General features: G+C 35.1%; 1 protein-coding gene across 1 annotated transcript; it reads right to left on the reverse strand.

Annotated features, from left to right (window-relative positions):
• Nucleotides 1-423: 423 nt before the first annotated feature.
• On the reverse strand, nt 424-6,632 carry LOC121241233 (4-coumarate--CoA ligase-like 7). Its single transcript, XM_041138923.1, has 6 exons — nt 5,537-6,632; nt 4,152-4,341; nt 2,976-3,121; nt 1,377-1,444; nt 1,021-1,123; nt 424-892 (listed from the first exon to the last, which is right to left on the reverse strand). Exons 1-6 carry the CDS (start codon nt 6,575-6,577, stop codon nt 779-781), a joined length of 1,662 nt encoding a protein of 553 aa, XP_040994857.1. The 5' UTR covers nt 6,578-6,632; the 3' UTR covers nt 424-778.
• Nucleotides 6,633-23,882: the final 17,250 nt, after the last annotated feature.

Here is a 23,882-nt window from a genome sequence, read left to right on the forward strand (position 1 = left end):
CCCAACTAATCCAAGAGTGCACAAACCCTTAAACAAATTTCTCGCAAGTGCACCTCAGATAATCCGATTGACCCTAGATTGTTTGCATCTTAATATCGTTTGGATAGTGAGTTAAGATGAAATAAGATGAGTTGAGATAAAAGTTCAAAATTAAATAAAATATTATTATAATATTATTTTTTAATATTATTATTATTTTCGGATTTGAAAAAGTTGAATTATTTATTATATTTTGTATGAAAATTTGAGAAAGTTGTAATGATAAGATGAAATAAAATAAAACACTTTCACTATCCAAACGGGATTAAGAGGATTCAAATCTTAGACCTGAAAGAAACATAATACCAGGACTAAAGCCTTTATCACTTAGAACCAATCCGTAGGGGTTGTCAATGTAGTAAACTTGAACCAAACTCAAAACTCTTGAAGAAAACTAGCAATCTAGTTTGGATTTCAATATATATCTTTATTCGGCTTACAATCCTATGCAATCCAATTTTGAAATTCATACATACAATTCTTTGTTCATCATTTTGTTGAACTTCCAAATAACAAATATGCATATGCACAGATATCTTGGTATGGTTGTAAGATATAACCAAAGTACTAAACAACACCTTTTAGATGCTTCAGCTTGTGACAAAAAAAAGGATAGTGACGAACATGTTCTAAGTGTTAAGAGAAAATAATGGCTACAATATCTTGACTCTGCCCCTCCTGGTAGACTATCTTCTTCATTACAGCAAACATTGAATCGGCTACATATAATCGCTTAGTTTCACACCTTTGACCGTAATTTCTCAATGAGCTCTCTTCTGAGGATCTTTCCAGCAGCAGACTTAGGAACGTTGTTTATGAATGTCACTCTCCGTAATCTTTTGAAAGGTGCAACCTATGTCAAAAATGATAATCGGCTTACAGATGCAACGCAATGATTTTGGCATGTGGCCATTCACAAGTGTAATCGAATATCATGTAAAATTTGACCCTAAATTTAGATTTTTAAGGGGAGCCTCTTACCTGATTAGTAATAAATTTTATAATATCTTCTTCGGTAAGTGAATTGCTTGGGGAACGAACAACATATGCAATTGGGACTTCACCAGCTTCAGCATCAGGATATCTGCAAAATGGAAATGTCTTTAACTTTCAATGAGTCAAATACAGTTCTATTGTGTCTAAGTCTCGTGTAGTCTTTTTGATAAAAAGTGTGGCATACCTGAGATACACATGAAAAACCCCACTTTTTCAATAGAACTGCGCAAAGCTAGCACGTTCTAGGATTGTATCATTACTCTCAAAATAAGTATATATACAATAGGCTTTTAAAGAGTTAATTCGTTGTGTTCTACTGAATTCGCATGTGTTGAACTTACGGGATGACCACAGCATCTAATATCTCAGGATGAGAAATAAGCAACCCTTCGAGTTCTGCTGGTGCAATCTAGTGAGAATGGAAGAAACATGCAAAAATATCAAAACAAATATAGGTAAAATATGGAAACATTGAAAACTTAATGATGCGTCTCCCAAGAGCAACAAGCAAAACATGAGTTTTAGATATGGGAGCTTTGTTTAGTAGGAACTTGTTTAACCTTGTTTGTTCAACAACCTAAATTAAAACAATAATTAATTACATATTCTCCATGAACTGCTTCTGGCCTCGCTTTCATTTATTTTGGATGGACGAATAAAGAATATAATACAAATAATTAAATTTATAACTTTTGATCAGCTTAAATTTTTTAGACAAGTGGTGATATGGTATCACAGCAGAGGTCCTGACTTCGAATCATACTCTTAAACAACGGAATAAGGATGTCTTTGAGTGAAATCATCACTTATCTCAAAAGTTTAAACTAATGGAAAGAGCTATATTCAATTATCTATATATATTTGTCTTGACACTTTCCCTCCATGATTCATGAGCTGAGTGATAGATGTACGAATTTCAAAGCAAAAAACGCCTGGACCAACTTGCAGCTAATAACAAGTGGATACAGAATTTCCAAGCAAGAATTACTCATTATGTCCTCATAATTGGATTGTCTTCCTATTTAAAGCAAGAATTATTCATGTCTTTAAGATCATAAAAGGTGAAAGCAACAATAGTTGAAATGCATCCCATGCAGCAGGGCACCGGGTTAAGATGGTGTAGGCTTTTTCTTCTGAATGCATGTTGCTTTTATCTGTTTTAAATTCTAGGAAATTTCCACATGACATAAACCACACGCTTAATTGTACTCATATCTCAAAGACCAAGAATTCTGAAAAATTGGTGAGTTTCGCTCCATGAGTCTTTGGAACATTGTTTATAAACTAATTTCTAAGGTATTGGCCCCTTCTAATCCATTCATTTCTGCGAATAGGGGGTATCCAGAGCTAAGCCCCTTCCATTGCATAATCTCAAAAAGCTATATAAGCAAAGTACGAAAGTGGTTGCCGGAACGGTAGAACTCTATTATTATATAACAAATCCTTTAGCTACAAAAAGATTGACAAAATATTTTATTTTAAATTAACGAATCAAATTAAAAGAAGTTTAGAGATGCAAGAAGGGCCACATCATAGAAAATATATAGCATGTAGAAATTGTAAATGACTCCAATTATATCATTGACTAGTCCTTTTAGAATATAGACCATGTGGTTGTGTCTTCCATTAGGGCGTTACAGTTGGCGCTAGCCTAAGGAGCAAGATGGGTAAATGAAGTGCTATCAGTACGTAGGCTCCCGAATGGGAACTTATTCTGTCGGGTGACTCTTTATGTGTGGTTGAAGCTTTAAAATTTGTCTCTCCCAACCTTTCAAGATAGAGCCCATTATTTGATAAAAGAAAGTCCATATTAAAATGCACGTTCTAGTGGCTACAATGAATTAAATATAAGAAGGAAGGACAAGAAAGCTGCTCATAACCTATCAATATATGCTTATGATGATGACATGCAACATCAAGTGGCAGCAGAAAGAAGTTACCTGAAAACCTTTGTACTTGATGAGCTCTTTAATTCGGTCAACAACATAAAGGTGCCCATCTCCATCAAAATATCCAAGATCTCCTGTGTGTACCCAACCCTTATTATCAATGGTCAGTTTGGTGGCCTGTGGATTGTTGTAATAACCTGAAAGTTTTGCAGTAATAGGGTTACATATCTGATGTGAACAGTAGGCAAATGAATGCCAAGAATGCAGAGCTTGGGTACAACTGTAAGGAAGGACCACTTGTTAAATATCACCGACTTGTGTATGGTATGCATAAGCAAACATGTTGATGAGGGGCATATGATCCTTTCTAGCACAAACATTGCACTCCATGCAGTGATCAGGGCAGCCATATTCTAGCTAAGTAACTGGCCAGGAGATTGGAAGTGGGTACGTCTATTCAGACACCCCATTTGGATATGCCCCCACATTTCATACAACACCGAATTTGACAGTATACACCAATCCCAGAGAAAAAAAAAATTAAAAGAAAAATATGGGAAACTAAAGTGGTAGGAGTTTTAGAAGATAAGTAGAATATAACTAATAAACCTGCTCCATTTGGGAGGATGGGTGTGTTGTTCACTTCTCCTCTGTTTTATACAAAGGATGGAATCTTGATACGGGTTGTTTTTCCTCTGTTTTATACAGAAAATGATACTCTCTTTTTAAGAGTTTCTTTTGAAGTTTAAACAATATCCGTCGCAAAGAAATTTGTGTACGAGAAAACTTACAACAGATGTTAGTTTGACTTGTAACTTGAGTCACATACGTAACTTCCTTTATGGAATGAAATGAAGTCTATTTCTTATAAAAATAAATAAATAAACCTGCTAGAGTTTTTTTCTCTCTCTTTTTTTTTTTTTTTTTTTTTTCCTGCACAATACAAGCCCAAATAGATTTTCACTTGAATTCTTTCTATGTTAGTCATCCCACATTTAATGGTATGACAGAATGTTTTACAAAGATCATATATCTAATCGTTGCAACATTCATAATGGCAGACGAATGGCTACTTAGCCTTATTGATGAGCAACCTGAATGCAATGCAATTATGGGATTAGTGCTCTCACTTTCTTATCAAAGAGCATAAAAACTCTTTGAAGAAGAAGGATATAGTCTGAAGCAGGAAAAGAGAGAGAGAGAGTGAGAAAAAAACCAGAACAGTACCTTGCATCATATTCTGCCCCCGAACCCATATCTCCCCCAACTGATTGGGAGGGAGAGGCCTCAGTGTATCTACGCTGACTATTTGGGATTCAACTCCGGAAACAAGCTTTCCGGCTGAACCAGTATGTCGAATGCCTACTCTTGGATTCTCAACAGAAATAACTGAACAAGTTTCTGTCATCCCATACCCCTGAAATAAGAGAAAAATGTTCAAATTGAACAACATGCACAGAATGATCTTTAAAAACAAAAAGCCAAGTTAGGCACTGAAATGAAAACATTCCCAGGACCTAAACACTGCAGGAAGTCTAATACCCCTTTGAATTATTATCAAGTTTTGATTTGCCTGCTAAAGCATAAATCATATCAGGGCCATTCAGCAATTCCCAGTTTATAAATATTCCTCGTTGCCTAGATGGTCTTTCCTGCAAGGATTCTGTGTTTCTTTAACACATTCAAATGTTAGAAGTGGGTCAACTGAAAAACATGACATTCTAGAGACAAAACAGAGCCAAATAAAACATATGAACTCAATTTGTACAGAGTCCCAATGTAAGTGTTATGACAATCAAGTATTCACTATTGATTGTACAGAGTCCCAAACTAGCAATATCCCTCGTTAATAAGCCCAAATCATTTTTCAGCTTATCAATTATCTTCTAACATTCTTGCTACTCTGGTCTTCCAAATTAGGAAAATAAGGCTCTGTTTGGATATGAGAGGTTTGGATAGTGAAGTGAAGTGAAGTGAAGTGAGATAAAAGTTAAAAACTGAATATGATATTGTTAGAATATTTTTTTTAATATTATTTTTGTTTTGTAATTTGAAAAAGTTGAATTAATTATTATATTTTGTTTGAAAGTTTAAAAAAGTTGTAATGATAAGATAAGATGAAATAATTAGAGATCATCTCATTATTCAAACAAGGTGAAGAGTCTCTTTAATGATATGTGAATAATAAATAGTGAAATAATTTATGAATATAATGAAATAGTAGTGACTAGTTTGTGAATAGTAATAAATAGTAGTAAAATAATATGAGAATAGTTATATTTCCAAATTGAACATAATTGTGAGCGAATTTAGAAACTTACGAGGATGGAGTTTTTGGCTAGTGCTTCCTAGATTAAAACTGAGGCAGAATGGTTTGGATTCCTCGTCCATTGACCAAACAGAGTAGGTCATATTTTTGCTGCTGGGCTCTTCCAAGGGTTATCAATTATATATATAATTTTTTTAAAATAATAATAACAATAAATAGATATTATAAAACTCATATACAAAATCACTATTTCTTTCAGATAAAAACAAACGAATACTCTTATTTAATACAAATATAAAATTACAAATCCAAAAATATAGGAACATGTCAACCTTCAAAGTACCTGAAAGATCACCGCATGTGGAAACTTCCTGGCAAACTCTTCCATTATATCCTTCCCCAATGGCGCGGCGCCAGACCCGATATGCTTCAAGGATGAGAGATCATACTTGTTGGTCGCACTATGCTTCGCCAGCGCAAGTATCACCGGCGGCACCACCCACAGATGGCTCACCCTGTACCTCTCCACCGTACTCAGAAACTTCTCTAGCTCGAACCTCCCCATGGACACCACTGCATTCCCTATCTGCAGCTGTGAGTACAATATCGCCGACAGCCCGAAGATGTGGAACATCGGCAGCACGCAGAGTAACACGTTGTGCTTCTCCCCAGCAAGCTCCTGGTCCATTGTCACCATCAGAGATGCTGCAATGAAATTCCGGTGACTCAGAATCACCCCCTTGCTCGTGCCTGTCGTGCCGGAGGAGTATAGCAGCGCCGCCGTGTCGTTCTGCTTCACATCATTGAGCGGGAAATCGGATCCGCTCCCGGACCCAGCTAAAACCAAGTCGTCGAAATGGATGACGTTTGACGAAGGAGAAGAATGATCGGGCCCCAAAAAAACGGCCGGGAGGTTAAAATCTTTGACTCTGTCCCATAATTCGGGTACGGTTATAATCAACCTAGGTTCAGAGTCTTTGATTTGCTTGGCGAGCTCGTTGACCGTGTAGACGGGGTTGACGGTGCTGGCGACGGCGCCGATTGCGACAACCCCGAAGAAGCAGACAGGAAACTGGATTGAATTCGGGGCAAAGATGAGGACAACGTCGCTCTTCTTGATGCCTAGGCGGAGCAAGCCGTGGGAGACTTTTATGACCGTTGATTTAAACTGAGAGAAGGACATGGTCTGGGAGGAATCGGCGTCGATGAGAGCCGGTTTGTTCGGATAAGAAGAAGAGTTTCGGAAGAGGAATGAGACCATGGAGAGGTTGGGATCACTGGGGAGCACCAGAGGTGGTCTGAGAGACCTGAAGATGCCATCCCTACCGTACCCAGATTTCTCCATCTTTAATGGATGGATACAATAGCTCGACTCCAGAGCCATAACCGAGCTCTACACATAATCATATATATATACGAGAAATTATATACACATATATCAAGTGGGACTTGGTCAATAGCCTATAAAAATGGGAACTAATATTCTCTCAGCAGCACATACGCAAGAAACTCAAATTCTCTTGCTTCGTTGTTGCTGATAAAGTGTTAAAAATTATATGATTAAGTTGTTAAAATGAATGATTTGTTTAATCAAAAAATGAATTAAGTACTTAATTATATAGTAAAATTTAATGCTTGACTCAATGTTAAATTTTGTTTAATGTCCCAAATTTTATTCTGATATTTTACTAATGTTGCAATGCATTATGGGAAAGATATTAAAAATATATGGGTATTATTGGAAGTGCCCAATTAGCATGGCAGTAACAGAAATGCACAGCAGCTAGGGATTGGAATCAAAATGAGGAAAAGAAATGAAAGAGGGATGGGTTCACTCGTACGGACGAGCGCACTGCAGAGAAATGGTGCAGGGCACTCACGCGATGAAATGACGAGCAGAAGGCCTCACCGCGAACGCAAGAGCTGGAGACGAGCTCACGCAGAACCGCTCACGCACTCACAGCACTGACTCAAAATGCTGGGTTGCAGACATGAAACGCGGGAGCTGAAACTCACAGCAGGCTGGCTCAAAACGCACGAACGGCAAAAGTGAAACGCAGAGAAGACGCGAAGCTGGGCTGAGGATGAAAGGCGGATCTGTGCTGGGCTGAGACGTGCGCACTGCAGAGACAAAACGCACAGCAGCAGGGACGCACTCACGCGGACAGAAACGCACGAAGAGGAGCTCAAAACGCAAATGCAAACCTGTGCTGAGCTGAGGTGAAACGGGCAGCTGGAAGACGCGAAACGCAGGGGGCTGAGGCAAAACGCAGAGAGTATAAAAAGAAATGAATTTTTCGTGCGCCGTCTCTCGTTCATTTTATTTTTTTTAGTTTTCATCTGTGTTTTTCTTCCGCACAATTTTTTCTTTCGGATCTTTTCTTTCAGTTTCATTTCGTTCAGTTCTTCTTCTTCATTTTATTTTTCAGTTCTTTTCATTGTTTCATTATTTTTATTTCCGTCAGTTTTTGTTCTTCTTTAGTTTCGGATTTTAGCATCTTTAAGGGATACAGTATATTTTCATTCAGTCATTTTCCTTAAAAACAGTAATTAGTGATGTTGGATTTTAATCTTCTTGAACATTTTGTTAATCTAGAGATGATAGGCTAGATTTTTAACTTGGGATTCAATAAGTAACCCATGACTATTTGGGATTGGATTCTCTTCAATATTTAGTGCTTTTGATGATTAACTTGATGGATTATATTTCAATGTGCATCTAGAAAAGATTAGAGTTCTTTGTTCTTGGTTTAGATCAATTGTAGACGTAAGGCACAATTGATACTTGAACAAGTAACATGACTTTGATGTTTTTCTTTCATTTTTCTATGATTGTCATATAATTTGTCAAGTAGTTTTATTAAAATAAAAATTATGGTTTATTGCTATATTATCCGACCATGATCTCTAGGAATGAGAGAATGGTTGAGAGAAAATGAAAAGAGAAGTAAATCCATCACCAAATTAGTTGGTGAAAATTGCATCCCAAGTGTTTGTTTAATTGCTTCTTACAAGTTTAAGTCAACTTCCGCACACTTTCTTTAAATCTCGATTCTTAGCAATTTTAGAAAAAGAAAAATAGATTCACTTGTATTTTCAGCTTTACTTATGTTTGATCATCCCGACAATTTCACTCATAATCCATTCCATACTCTCTTAGTAAATAGCCCCATTTAGATGTTAATATTGTTAGCGGTTAATTTCTAAAATTTATTTTTCTTTTCTTATTATTATTTTTTGTTCATTGCTAGCTCATTTAGTTTAATCTTTTCTTATCATTTTAAACTTTCGTGTCGCTCCAAAAGGTAATATGTTGTCTTGCGAAAATGAAATGTTTGCTAAATTCTCATTGTCCCTGTGAATTCGATCTTGGGATTTACCCTTGTATTACTTTGACAGCTTCTACGCTTGGAAGTCAAAATTAAAAGCTGATTAGTTGCCAAATTCCATTTCGGGATATGAGGTTCGTGGGTGAGTGCCTGCGGCCCTGCAGACGAGTGACTTATATTATATTATAGCTTCATTATAAGTTTAAGCCTTGGTGATATGCTCGACAACGAAAACAAAAACCCGCAGAAAAGATCCATAGCCAGACAAAGACAAAACAGACGATTGATGAAGTTCGAGGACTGGGGAGTATAACAACATGGACGAAAATTTTCTTTCAATTCTTTTATCTTAATATTTTTTATTATTCGAAGATAGATATCTAAATATTTTACATAATTCAAAGATATTTAGCCAAGAGGGTAACATTCTCTATCTATCTAGAGTATAATAACATTCTCTATCTATCGTAAAAATCGTACTAAACAGAGGGACAGTCAAACGAACGATGGGCAATTAATATTTGGATGGCTAAACAGAGGTTTAAATTTGGCAGAACATGACATGTGTTAGGGGTGGTCAGAGCATTGACAATGGCCTAGCCAAATGTCAATACAAGTGTATAATTTAGCTATATGTAAAAAAAATCATCTATATTGAACTAGCTAAAAGTCCAAAGTTAAATACTTCACCTACAGTAAAATTAGTGGACTCTCCAAACATAGCGAGTTACTGTTCATGGTTTAAACTAGTATTTTATTATTTCATCTATCTTCCCACGTTATTTTCTCTTTCTTCGTATATTTCCCTCGTTTTCATTTCTTCATCCCGAAGCAAACATCTCCTTTCTTCATCCCGAAACAGACATCTCCGTAGCCTTTCGTCTTCTTCACCCGCTCGCACCAAACAAGCCTGTGTCTTCTTCAACCGCAAGACGCCTTCTCTCCGTCGTCCTGCTGTCGTCTTCCAGCCCAAAAGGTAATTTCTCTTCCTCGTTCCTCCCTCCCTCTTCTCTGCTTAGATTTCTTCTCCCCCTTCTCTTTCTATTTTCTACCATTTCATCAAGTGATTTTTATGTGTTAGGGTTTGCGCGTCCCGAACTATGTTGCAAGGTTGCCGTGCCCGTGAATCCTTGTCCAAAAGGTTGCACATTTCCTCTACAAACTGAACTTGAAAATCACGATTGAGGTATTTCCGTGAAACTGATTTGAGATTTCTGACTTTTGGTTTGTGATTTGGGTATTTGTCTGTGGTCTGTGATCATGCGAAGTGTTCAATGATTTCCATATTTTGCTTTGAGATTTCGGTATTTTGGTTTGTGATTTGGGTATTTGTCTGTGGTCTGTGATCATGCAATCTGTTCAATGATTTCGGTATTTTGCTTTGAGATTTCAGTATTTTGGTTTGTGATTTGGGTATTTTTGTGCTGAAATCTGAGTTGAGATTTGGGATTTGAGATTTTTGTGCTGGAATCTAGCCTCGGAGGCAAACATGTTTAACTCTCAGAAACAACTTTAAAGACTAAAGTTTAGTGGGAAAAAGCTTGTATCAGTAGATCAAGTTGGGTATTTTTGGATATTTTTGGTTTGAATCTGGTATGAGAACATTTCAATGATTTCAAGCTTGTGAACGTAGATCTAGAGCACATTTTCTTGCAAGTCCCACAACCCCTTTATGTATGTTGGAGACTCAGTACCACGCATTCTCCTTTATGCATGTGATTGAATCCTTTGTTGCATTTTGCTAGATAAGTGGTGTCAGAATGTTATATTTATCTTTGTTTAAGAAATAGGAGTGTTATATTATCATGATTCTGAGTTTATTTGATGTTTATCACAATATAGTTTTACAATGCTCATCATCTAGTTTTACAATCCTCTTGTCACACTTCTTTTAAATTCATGAAGTTTTGTTTAAATTAATAAAGTTATTAATTAATATATCAACTGTATTTGAAAAATATTAAAAAAAATTATATATTATTAAAATATATAATATTTTATTATTATTTGAACTTTAAGATAGCTAGTCCAATGTGGACTAGTCTAGCTATAAATCCATGTCATAGCTAAAATTTAACATCCTAGCTAAATTTTAGACTTGGCAATGGCTAGGCCATTGCCAATGCTCTCAGCAGGGTAGCGCGTTCCGCATGGGCGGGCCAAACACCCGTCCCCCAGATGTGGGTGGCCCCCACCACCTGCCCAGCATCTGGCATCCCAACGAGGGCAGGAGGCGGGTTGAGTCCAACATCAGCCAACCAAGACAATACAATCTCGTGAATACAAATCTAACAAATTTAAAAATTATGTTATTAGTTTTTAAATTATGATTATATTTACAAATTTTAATTATATGAAAGTGGACCATTGGTACCATTGAAGTGGGCGGGGGCAAGGCAATGAGATGTAACGCCCCAATCCCAAAGGGTTTGTAAAAGGCTCATTAAATTTCTTATTTAAGCAAATTTAGTAAGATTCTCGGACATGGTAATTATGTGAGTTTTATACCCTCTAATTGAAGGATGACACATAAACCATCCATGATATTAAGAATAGATCTCATACAGTAAAGAAAAGCCATTATCAGCCTCCTGCATTTTTCATTTCTTCCTTTTCCTTTCCTTCACTTGACAACCAAACCAAATTTTCTCTGCCTCCCAACTCTATTCTTACTCTACAGCAACAACCGGTCGAACCCATCTCCCGCCAAGGCCGAGCTATGTGCTCGTGCCCTACGCATCTTATTACACGGTTGAGTACATCTCCTGCCATAGCCGTGCTACGTATTCACGCCCTACACCCTCCATGAGGTAGAGCCTACCTCCCGCTCACCTCACCAAGATTGGCTTCACGCTCGCGCTCCATTCGGTTGAGCCTACCTCCCACTTACCTCGCCAAGACAAGCTTCACACTCGTGGTCGAGCCCATATCTTTATTGCTTAACAAGAGAGGAACAAATTACCAAGGCCAGCTCTCAGAATTTATTTCTCTACAGATCAAGGTGGATCAGTTCGATTGCATATTTTACCTTTGGAGATTCTCAAGGTCTTTCTTGGAACAAATTACCCTTAAGAATCACGGGCAACTGTGAGGGAGTAAGATACACTGGGCCCAAAATAGTTCTCAAGATCCAACCCATCAAGGGGTCATCACTAGCAGACAAAATAAGAGAGAGGGAGAGAGGACAAGAATGGACAAGGGGGTGAGGGTGTCAGGAGGCAGGGAGGGTGTCAGAAGACAGTGGGTGTTAGGAGAAAGTAGAAAAGGAATAGACAGTCAGAGACGCAAAGAAGACATTCTTCATCACTACCAAGGCGCACATGACAAAAGGGTCAAATAAAAGCAAGTGGCCAAACGACTCAATGGGGGACTTCTCCAACCTCTAGACAGAGAGCTCTAGAGTGAAGATCTTCTCCAGTAAGTAGATCTCCAACTCCTATTGTACAGTGAGAAATGAGAGCTATGAGAGACTATAAGCAAGCACATTATAATGGAATCTCCCATCTCCAAACTTCCCTGGACGTAGGCTTAATGCCGAACCATGTAAATCCGTGTGTCAATCTCTCTTTATTTTCGCTGCATTTAAATATTGTTCACCTCCATAGACGTATGCACAAACACCGTACAACCGCACTAGATCATCGTCCGGGGCTCCACACCTCACAACTTCCGGAAATGCATCTTTTGGGAATTCACACCTATGTTACCTATAAAATATTAAACTCTTGGATCTTTCTTTAAACAAGATCGGGGAAATTCCTCAGTGCATCAACAATTTGACATCAATGTCTCTGAAATGGAGCAGAAGTGACACTGTAATTTATTCTGTTCAAAGTGCTTATGCAGACCATGCACCATTTATATGGAACGAAAGGATGTCTATGTTCGAGAATTAGTTGGGACTTGTATAGATTATGGATCTTTCAAGTAATAAATTACATGGAGAAGTTTCAAAAGGATTTACGAGTTTTACAGAGTTGGTTTCCTTGAATTTATCAAAAAACAATTTAACTGGGTCAATAATATTGAAGATCGGTCCACTTGAAAATTTACAATCTCTTGATTTATCTAAAAACCAGCTTCGTGGTGAAATTCCAACGAGCATTTCAGATATAAGTTTTGTTAGTTATTTGGCCTTGTCCAATAAAAATTTATTTGGCGACCAAAACTCAACTTCAGAGCCTCAATGCTTCTGCCTTTATATATGGGGAATCCTGAATTATGTGGTTCTCCACTTCCAAACAAGTGTCTGGGAGATCTTTATCCAGTTGATGATCTCAATGACCCGCAGGAATGTCGACAATCAGACAAATGATATATGATGATGGGATTATAACTGATCAAGGATCTTTATCAAATAATTATTCGTAAGGTGACATTTTGGTTCGTTAAACACTTCACGGGAGATGGATGTATGGAAGAACTAATTAAGTTTCGAGTCTTTCAGGGATGAAATATGCGTATGGTAATATAATTTTTTTTGAGATTTTTTACAAAAAGTTAAATGTTTATTTGAGATTAATCCAACATATATTTTACATCCAAACAAATACTTAAATTATCTGTTAAAAAATTGTGTGTGTGTCATCATGATGTGTCTATATCTTCTACTTGAATCCCTTCAATTTTACTTCCATGTTTGAACAGCTACCATCTGTAAGTTTTATTTAAACTTTGTGCCCCACACACTAATCTTGATAGAGTTTAGAATAACTCTAAACTTATCAAATAATAAATGAGTTATAATGGGATAAGAAAACTCCTAAGTGATAATATTAAGATTTCTTGATGGTCAAAAATCTATAAATAGTACTGAGGGGTTACAAACACTACAACAAATAAGGGATTTTGGAATGAAAAGTTTCGTCCCAAAAGACTGGCATTTCGTCTCAAATTATTTTTTGGGACAAAAAAAAATGTCCCAAGGTCGTCTCAATAAAACTATCCCAAAAGGTATTTTGAGACAAAAATCACAAATTTATCCCAAAAAATATCTTTTGGGACAAAATTAAGCTGGATCGTTCGATCGCGTTCGAACGGATTTATTTTTCTGGGACGACTTAAATTTGTCTCGGAAAGTCGTTCAAACGGCATAAATAACGTTTGACAAAGAGGGACTGTTCGAATGAGTACTTCATGGCCGGTCGATCGATACCAGTCCGTTCGACCAAATGCACATGAAGAAACATTCAAACAAAAAAATTGATGATCGAACGCAAATAGTGAATTCTCTGTTCGAACGGCACGCAACTTTTTTATCGTTCGAACGTTTAACATGTGATGTTCAAATGGTTGCGTCTGATTTATATATGTTCGAACGTTTAATGAGAATTCGAACGGTTATTATTTTCATGGACAATACTAATTTAAAACTAAATAGATATTTATATTTCAAAAATACATTACAAATTGTTCAATACAAATAAAACTAAACTAAATTAAATAAATAAAATACTAATAATACTAATAAAATTATCAGTACATGATATATAATTGTTCAATATGCAAAAACACTTCTAACGAAAATTAATTGCTTGGAGGCCTGAATTGTTGCATAAGCATCTGCATTTGAAGCTGCATCTCTATTTGTTGTTCTTGCATTTGGAGTTGCATATCTCTTTGTTGATTTTCTTGTTGTTTTATGCGCATCTCTATTTCTGTTTGTTTTGTTAATTGAGCCTCTAACTCATATTGTTTTGCAATCAATTCTTCGATCATAGAATTTGCATTCTCTAATGCAATGGCAGTAGTGCTTGAAGTTGATGAAAAGCCTGAAGGCTTTACACAGCAACCCAAACCCCTCAAATATCCTGAACGTTGACTCATAACTTGTGTAAAAATTCAACATCACTTATTGATGAAGTATGATCTGATGCAGCTTCAGCACGGAGGGCAACCATTTTATCCTACACACAACATATAAAATTAATATTGACACAATAATTTAAATATGTTTAAGTAAAAGAAATTATAATACTTACATAATTCTCACTAGCATTGGGATGAATTTACTCTCCATTACTATTAGTATGTGATGCAGCATATAATTTTGTCAGATCATAATTGGTGTCTGACTCTTTCTACAAGAGACATTGTTAAGATATAAGGTCAATATTAAAAACAAACTATATAGAATAAAAAAAAAAAGAGGAAATTACCAATTTCTGAGAGAGACGATGGAAAGATCTTGAGCCTGCATGATGATGAATCTTCAACTTCGATCTATTCGTTTTGTTTATAGAACTTCGCTCCTGTATAGAAGTTGAAAAAGTTAGTAAGTAAAAATTACAAATATGACACATGAAAAATTCATCTAATTTACCTTATATGATGGATCCTTAAACATGTCGCAAAATTTTTCCATTCTTCAGGCCAGACATCCTGAAAAGGATGCTAGCGTGCATCTTCCTTGTTCTCGTACTTCTTGTAATGCTCGTGACACCTAGTCTTATACTTGCGGAATGCATTACACATTAGCTCTTCAACAGTCCTACGCTCCTCTCTCTGACCAAAATTTAGTTCGAAACAATCTTTAAAAAAGTGTATACACAAAGATATTATCATTTAGAATATTAAATAATATCAATATAAATTTATTATTTAAATATTACGTACCGAATAACGCTTATTTATAAGCTATTTCACATCTTGCGGGACCTTATCCCATGAACTCATAGCCAAAGGTGCATAAGTCCATGTTTGAGCACCCACATGCGATGCAAGCCAAGCTGCTTGTTGTCCCTCACCTCCAGTATGTTCGTCAGGAATGTTAACCTTAATCTTACCTACTTTACGATATTTCTCCAACGTCACGCCTCTTCCTTGACGAGATTGTACTGTTATCTCTATAAAATAATATTAGTTATTTTTCCTCGTATCAATTATCTTATATCTTAATTAAAAAAATGAGTATTAGCTATTTACCTTGTTCTATAGATTCAATCTCTAATGGTGAGTCAGACGGAGAGCTAGGAACAGGTGGAGATGGGATGCGAACTTCCTTCCTTTTTGGTGGCATAATTGCGAGATACTGTATAATGTAAACAAAAACTGGTCAATCATCTGTATCAATTTCATCTATAGATTCGCTCTCATCATTTGTAGATACTTTAGATGACTCAACAATTTGATCAACTGTCGCTTTAACTATTTCAGCCTCAATATCTTCCCTATGTAATGGGATCATCTCATATTAGATCAAATCTACAAATAAGTTAAAAGTAAGTTGACTCTTTTGGTATGCTTTTTGAGTAGAGGGATCATCTTCTTTTTCATCTTGTCCCTCTGCCTTAGGGATAATGTCATAAATATTTCTAGGAGAAAACTTTTGTACTATTTGCCATTGATTTCCTAGTTAAGATCGTCTAAATAGAATACTTGAGATGCTTGGGAAGCCAAAATAAAAGGATCATCATCATACCATTTTTTTGATATATTAATACTCAGAAAATATTCATCCTGGCATTTTTCCCTTCGAAGATTGCTTAAATCCCACCAATCACACTTAAATATATAAACCACAAGCTCCCCCACATATCTCATTCCAATTATATCTACGATAACTCCATAGAAATCAACATTATCTCCATCATGACTCCCTTCGACAAGGACATAACTATTTTGTGTTTTCTTATAAAGTTCTCGATCAATTGTGTGATACCTACTTCTTTGAGAAATACATGCAGAATATTGAGCAGCGCGTCTCGAGGGGCCACGCGCCAGTGCATATAGTTCATCCGATATATCATTCGGATTACTCGCATGTATTTGTACAACCTACATATTAAATAAAGTATAAACATTCAACCGTTAACAATCCTCTATATTTTAAATATATTAGTGCAAAATTACATTTGTATTAATGTCATTACCCGTTGTTCGAACCATTTCGGAAACTCCTTTTCATGTCTCTGGTATATATCCTAATTATATTAGTTTTTTTAATATTAAGTGTATTTTCAATATCCTTAATATATTAAATTTTACTTAATTATATCCTTAATATATTAAATTTTACTTAATTACTTATTAGATTAATTACACATTATAGTTATTTTAAAGTATTAATTAAAATTTAATTTTATTATTTGTTAAGTTAGTCTTCATAGTTTTTAATTAATTATCTTTTAAATATTAATATGAATTTAAGTATTAATAATTCTTATGTTTTCATAATATAATTTTTGCCGCTTTTAGGTTAGTTATAAGATAGTTTTTACAACTATTATCTTTTAAGTATCAATATGAGTTTAAGTATTATTAATTCTTATGTTTATTATTTTTAAGTTATTTATAATTTTATTTTATTATTTTTTAAGTTAGTTGTAAGATAGTTTTTACAACTATTATCTTTTAAGTATCAATATGGAATTAAGTATTATTAATTCTTATGTTTATTATTTTTAAGTTATTTTATTATTTGTTAAGTTAGTTGGAAGATAGATTTTACAACTATTATCTTTTAAGTATCAATATGAGTTTAAGTATTATTAATTCTTATGTTTATTATTTTTAAGTTATTTATTATTTTATTTTATTATTTTTTAAGTTAGTTGTAAGATAGTTTTTACAACTATTATCTTTTAAGTATCAATATGGAATTAAGTATTATTAATTCTTATGTTTATTATTTTTAAGTTATTTATAATTTAATTTTATTATTTTTTAAGTTAGTTGTAAGATAGTTTTTACAACTATTATCTTTTAAGTATTAATCATTCTTATGTTTATTATTTTTAAGTTATTTATATTATAACTCATGAGCACAACTGTTCGAATACTTAAATGACTGTTCGAACTCGTTTATCCGTTCGAATGGAATATTAACGCGTTCGAACGGTCTCAACCCATAATTCAAATACCAATCAGCTCAGACGAAACACAATCTCAAAAAAATCACAAACTCATATTCAGAAAATACTACAAACATACAACATATATATTTCGAATAGCAACCCTCTAACAAACATGTTTAATCTAATAAACACGTACACAATATATATAAACTATAAAATCAAGAAAAAACTATATTAAAGTATAGATTTCTCTAATAAACACCTATACAATATATATATATATACATAATAGAATGAATAATAGATTTGAAAGTAGAATGAAAAAGAAAGTCATACCTTTAAGCAAAATAAATGTGCAATCCTCTTTGTAAGATGATAGAATGAAGGATTGTGTGAAGAAAATTGAAGATTTTGGAGAGAAAACGGAGAAGAGATGAAAAGATAAGAGAAAAATGAAGGACTGACGGCGTGCGAGAAGATAGTAAGTTCTCACTAACCGTTTGAATGTAAATAAATTGTGGTCGAACGCGAAAAATTTTTAGCGTGCCAATTTTCCCGCCTGCACAAATTCTTTCCACGCCTTCGAACAAAAACAAATGACATTCGAACGATAATCCAGGAGTCATTAATTAGTGGAATTTTTCCACTACTACAATAATTCGTTCAAACTATGACAAAGTACATTCAAACGGTAATCTAGAGTCATTAATTGGTGGGATATTTTCCTACCAATGCAATAATCCGTTCGAACGATGACAAAAGACATTTGAACGGTAATCCAGAGACATTAATTGGAGGGATATTTTCCCATCACTGCAATAAACTGTTCAAATGTTTGTTTCATATGTTCAAACGCAAATAAAGCCTTCGAACGATTTATGGAAACCGTTCGAACACATCAACTTAATGTGTAAATACTATATTTATTTTCATCATTATATGAAAACTGTAAGATCATATATATAGTAAGATATACTATCATATATATAGTAATCTATTCTAAATATCATATATATAGTATCATATATATATTATCATATATAATATTTGATAGTAAAGTATTATAATATATTATACTATTATAAAATATATACAAGTTATTATGTTTTCATTTAAAGTATTATACTATCAAAATATATATATATATATATGATAATGTACTATAACAGTACATATATATTACAGTATATATAATCTACTATAATAGTATATATATTATATTAAATTATAGGATTATAAATATAATAAACTATAATATAAATTTTTACTAAAATTGAAACAAATACGTTCGAACAGTAATTTAAAACCGTTCGAATGTTAAATAAACTGTTCGAATGGTTCTGCACATATAAGTTATCGGGGGCAAAAGTTTCTCGAATGCCACCGTCCCCACCTTTTGAAAATGATATTCAACATTTGAACGTCCATCAATCGCCGCCGTCTGCCGCTGTAATCGACACCTACGTCAACCACTCTTCCTCCTAAGTGAAGGTATGCACTTTACAAGTTATTTTACTATTTATTTTTATGATTTTATGGTTTTATTCATTTTTTCTAGAAAAATTGTATTTTTTATCAATCATCACCGTAGAACACGAAAAATCTACCATAGAATGTTTAATTTAATTAATTTAATCAATCCAAATGTCTAAATTCCTCCATGGGGACGATAAAGAAAAACTCAATAACATAAATTAAAAACTCTCTAAAACTCGAAATTATCCTTAACTCATCAAATCAAAATATCTGAAATATAAATTTGGTTTACAAACTACGACTCTCAAATAAGCACTTGTACCCTCTGGCACTTATTCCACTCTGATCATCACACCTGTTAAAACTTTCTACTCTTGATCTCCAGCTGAACCATCAAAAATATCTGAAAAATATATGGAGATAAGGGGTGAGTTATCAACAACTCAGTAAGCAGATGGCATATACTAGTGTGTAAACATGAGCATTTACAGAAAACAGAATGCAGAACAAAATATTTTCTTTCAGAATGCAGAAACAAAATAATGTTTTCAAAATGTAGCGTCACAACATGTCATCAAAAATATCAGAGCGAAAGATTGAAAATATTCATAATCAAAAATCCCTTTGGCATAGCATAAACTGAAACATCACACCTTATCTTATCAAATCAGAACAAATATCATGTTTAACCCCCGTGGTAGGGTTGTGCAAACCCCGATAGCTAACCGAGCAGAAATAGAATGTGAATCTTCCCCTTATTCATTCTCGGAGCCCCGAGTGTGCACATATGAAAGACCACACAGAAAACCACTTTGTTTCCAAAGTGGGTGCACCAGAAACAGAAAAGTTGGTACCAACTCGAACAGAGGCCACAGTTTTACACCCGTGGTGAGGTCAGAACGGAACAGAAACAGAAACAGAATGTTATGCTAGAGGTTTTCAGAAATCACATCAGATCATATCAGAGTGCAGAAAATCTTCAGAATAGAACAAAATCATTATACAACATAACTTATGCACAAAATTTCATATTCGCTCTCTTTTTCAAAGTTCAGAAACAGAATGTCAAAAAATAAGCTTATGTTTACACCAGTCATGACAGAAAATAATTTATTCTTATACAGAATCTCTTGAGTAATGCAGAACAAATAACCGAGGTAGTTCAAATTTCTTTTCAAAATCAAATATGTATATTTTTCAAAAATAACCTCAGCACATTTTATTTTAATGCAAAGTCTAGCATAGGAACCCCACTTACCTGGACTTCTTAGCTTTTTCGAAATTCCTCAAAAGCGTCAGATAATAATTAATCGTCACCTATAAAATAATCACGTACTTCTCATAAATTTCCAATTAATCACGTATCTCAATATTTAAGCCTAAAATGCTAAAATAACCTATTTTAATTTCTCAAAAACCTAAATTCTCATTTTAGCCTAAATTCTCAATATCCAACATAATAACTTCGACTAAAACATTAAATTCCAATTTATTTATAAATTATAAAACTAAAAATAGCGTAACTATATCGAAATCATTATAAGTAGATGATCATACTTTTGTTTAAATCAAAAAAATATTCTTTTAAAAAGGATTTAAAATAAGATTTTGCATTTACCAATCACTCCAAGAATTTATCAATATTTTCATAAAAAAATATTTTGTTAAAAAAAAATCAGTCTTTTACAAAAAAACAACTTAACAAAGTACAACTCACTTGTGCCTAAGTCTAAAAATAAAAAAAACACATGCAGTTCACGTTGTAAACCCATGATTTCAAAATCCAAAGTACATAATATAAACTCACAAAATTAAACACCCGAAACAATAAATCTAGAGGTATGCTTTAAGGGGTAAAAATGTAATAATACATCCTATAGTTCACGTAACATACAAATACATATATATATACACGCCGGAAAAGAAAACTCCACACAGTGCAGCTGAAGCACTTACGGAGAGGTGGGGCACGACGGCGTGGAGCTGGTGGTTGGCTACGGCGAAAGGGAGTGGCACCTGGTCACTGGCTGCGAGAGCAAGAGAGGGAGATGAGTGAGAGAGGCACACGGTGAGGGAAAAGTGAGGTAGATACCGAGAGAACAGAGACACCAACCAGAAATGGCGTGAGCTTACCGGGGAAATAGAGGCAGCGTGCGTCGGACAGGGGTGATGAGACGTCCTCCCTGGCAGTTTCTGAGGGGGCACAGCGCGGAGGAGCTTTCGGTGGAGGGTGTTTTCAGCGGCTCAAGGTAGCTGGAAAAATGCTCTGTTTTTGGATGCCAAAACAGAGCAGTCTGATGGTTGCTGTAGAGGCTACGGGAGGCTAGGCGATAGGTTCGTGTGACTGGGCAGTGGGGACGATGGTGAGGTCTAGATAGTTACTTACGCACGGTGGACAACCCAGGTTGCGTCCGCTGATGGTGAAGACGCATGGGAAACGGTTTTTAAGGAAACAAATCACGGAACAACTACCGAAAGTTTCTCAGGCTGGCTCGACTGTGACACCTAGTGGCTGGGAAAAGTTTTGAGGAGGAGTTTGGGAGATGGCAGTGATCACCAAGGAGGGCAGAAGCTTAGGGAAAACTGGCTGGCTGAGGTCATCTAAGGAGGGTAGCGGCAAAAGCTTTCTTCAAATACAAATATATATAAGAATATATATAGGTGGATGAAACAAGAAAGAAAACCCTAAAGGAGGAGACGTGCGAGCGGATGAAGATGGGTTGAGCGAGAGCATGCACAACGTGCAAGAGAAAAACAAACTTAAGGAAAAAAAAATAAAGACCGAAAGAGGAAAAAAAAAACTCAAAGTGATACATGCGGAAAAAAAAATAAATAAATAAACAAATAAATAAACGTGTGCAGAAAAATAAAATAAAATAAAAAATCACTACTCAATTCTGTAAAATAAAAACTTAAAACATCAAGCTCCAATAAATAAATAAATAAAAATCTAAAGTTCAACTATACCCATTTTGGGTCCGGGTGTTACAAAAGTAGTATGAGTTTTGTTGAAGAAACCCACGAAATCGATGCATTTTTAAGTGTTTTCATGGCTGTTGAGTTGACTCAGCCATGGGCGAGCTCGATTTGTTTTCCGTTCAAACGTGTTCAAACGAGTTTAAACTGCCGTTCGAACACGTTTTTAAACGTTCAAACGGTTTGAACCAAACAATCTGTTTTCGTTCGTCCTCTTATTTTGTCATTCGAACCTAAAAATTGTCGTTCGACCACTTTATATTACGTTCGAACGGTTTACTTTGTATTCGCTTATTAAATTATTTTCATCGTTTTATGAAATTGTTCTATCAATTAATTTATTAAATTGTTATTAGTATATAATTTCGTAAATCTTTTCTCATATTAGATTTTATCACTAACGTTGAATATATATTTTATTTTTAAAATTTTAGGTTCATAATATTGCCTTATAGGGGCAATAAACGTAGTAGATCAGGAGAACCTTCCATTCAAACAATTCGAGAGCGGACTGTTTTATTTGAGCAGTAGATAAAACTATCTGATATTGTGACTATTATATGGGAAGGTCATTCCCTCCCATCAGTATTCAATGATCGTGGTTGGGCACCAATTTTAGATCAGCGAGAAGAAGGAGTGGAGTTCATTTCCTACATTGATATTGTTGCTGAGTTCTATAAAGAGCTCAGTGGTGCCAGCTCAGACGATGGAGGGGCATACAGGATATGTGTCTGAGAAGCTCCTATTACATTTTCAGCTGACCTACTCGTTGCATATCTCGGTATTTCTAGGCTGGTCAATATCTATCCGAACTTGCCGCCTAAAGAGTCTGATCCTTCAGGTGATGCAGAGATGTCTCAGGAAGAGGGACTAGTATACACAGATGAGATCGATACACTTGCTGATCATGAGGTCAGAGACTTGATTGTTGGTTCAGATGCTCTAGTGTACGATGAGACGAAAAGCATTAGGCAGACAAATTTATCTTCTTTCTTCAAGATCATTAATTTGATCATCGCCAATAATATTGATTCTCAGCCGCACAAGACCGAGGTTGGCATGGATCGAGCGAGATTTATGATTCGAATCGCTCGTGGAATTCTAATCTACCTTGTGGGATATATACTTGAGTGGATCCGATTAGAGGCTCGGTACATTACGACAGATATACTTCCGTTTGGGATCTTGATCACTCAATTTTTGCTACATTTCGGGATCGTGCCAAAAGTTTCTGAGCTTGCACAGGAGCCGATGGGACCGATCAACAGCACCACCCTGTCACGGAGCATGGGACACTAGAGATTTTGAATCCGTGGACATGTTCTTGATAGGGCTGATATTCAGAGAGATGCACAATTGGGAGATACTGGAGTATCAGCTGGTGAGGCATCTACAAAGGCCGAGGCATCACACACATTTACTCGTGAGGAGATGGCCAACATACAAAGTGCTGAGATCGGCATACACACATCAGCGTTAATCGATGCAGTGCATACTCCCATGTCTGAGTTGCGTACAGAGATTACTGCTAGCGTCTCTGAGTTACGTACAGAGATTAATGCCAATAATGCAAGTCAGGTCATGCTCAATACTCGACTGACACAAGTAGAGAGACAATTAGCTGCAGTCGAGGATGTGTGCAGAGACCTCACATCACAGTAGATTCTATTTTTTATTTTTATTTTTTTTTTGTTATAGTTATGGACAGTATGTATGATGTTTTGATAATTTGTTTTAGTTGTAAATTAAATATTTTATCTTTTCTGGAGATATTATTGATTTATATTATGTGGTGTATGGATGATAATATTTATTTAACTAAAAATCTTAGTTAACATAAAAGAAATCATTAAAATATTTTTAAATTAATTACATAAAATTAATTAATGAATTTGTATATATGATATATATTTTTTATATTTTAAGTTACGTACTGAGATTAATATTATACGTTCGAATGTATAAATGTGGTGCTTCAATATGTTCGAACTAAATATATTGTGTTTTTACAGTTTAGAAACCTTCCCGCCAGGTTTTGCCACCAAATTTTTTCCGTTCGAACAAAAATAATTGTCGTTCGAAAGGTTTTGAACTTTCTCCGGCATAATAAATT

This window comes from Juglans microcarpa x Juglans regia, chromosome 7S (genome assembly GCF_004785595.1).
Source record: "Juglans microcarpa x Juglans regia isolate MS1-56 chromosome 7S, Jm3101_v1.0, whole genome shotgun sequence".
NCBI classification, from domain to species: Eukaryota; Viridiplantae; Streptophyta; class Magnoliopsida; order Fagales; family Juglandaceae; genus Juglans; species Juglans microcarpa x Juglans regia.

Coding starts and splice junctions, on each gene's coding strand:
- LOC121241233 (XM_041138923.1), bottom strand. CDS start 6,577: ATGGCTCTGGAGTCGAGCTATTGTATCCATCCATTAAAGATGGAGAAA. Junction 1,445..2,975: donor TCAAGTACAAAGGTTTTCAG/GTAACTTCTTTC, acceptor CATTCTCACTAG/ATTGCACCAGCAGAACTCGA. Junction 1,124..1,376: donor TTAGATGCTGTGGTCATCCC/GTAAGTTCAACA, acceptor TCCATTTTGCAG/ATATCCTGATGCTGAAGCTG.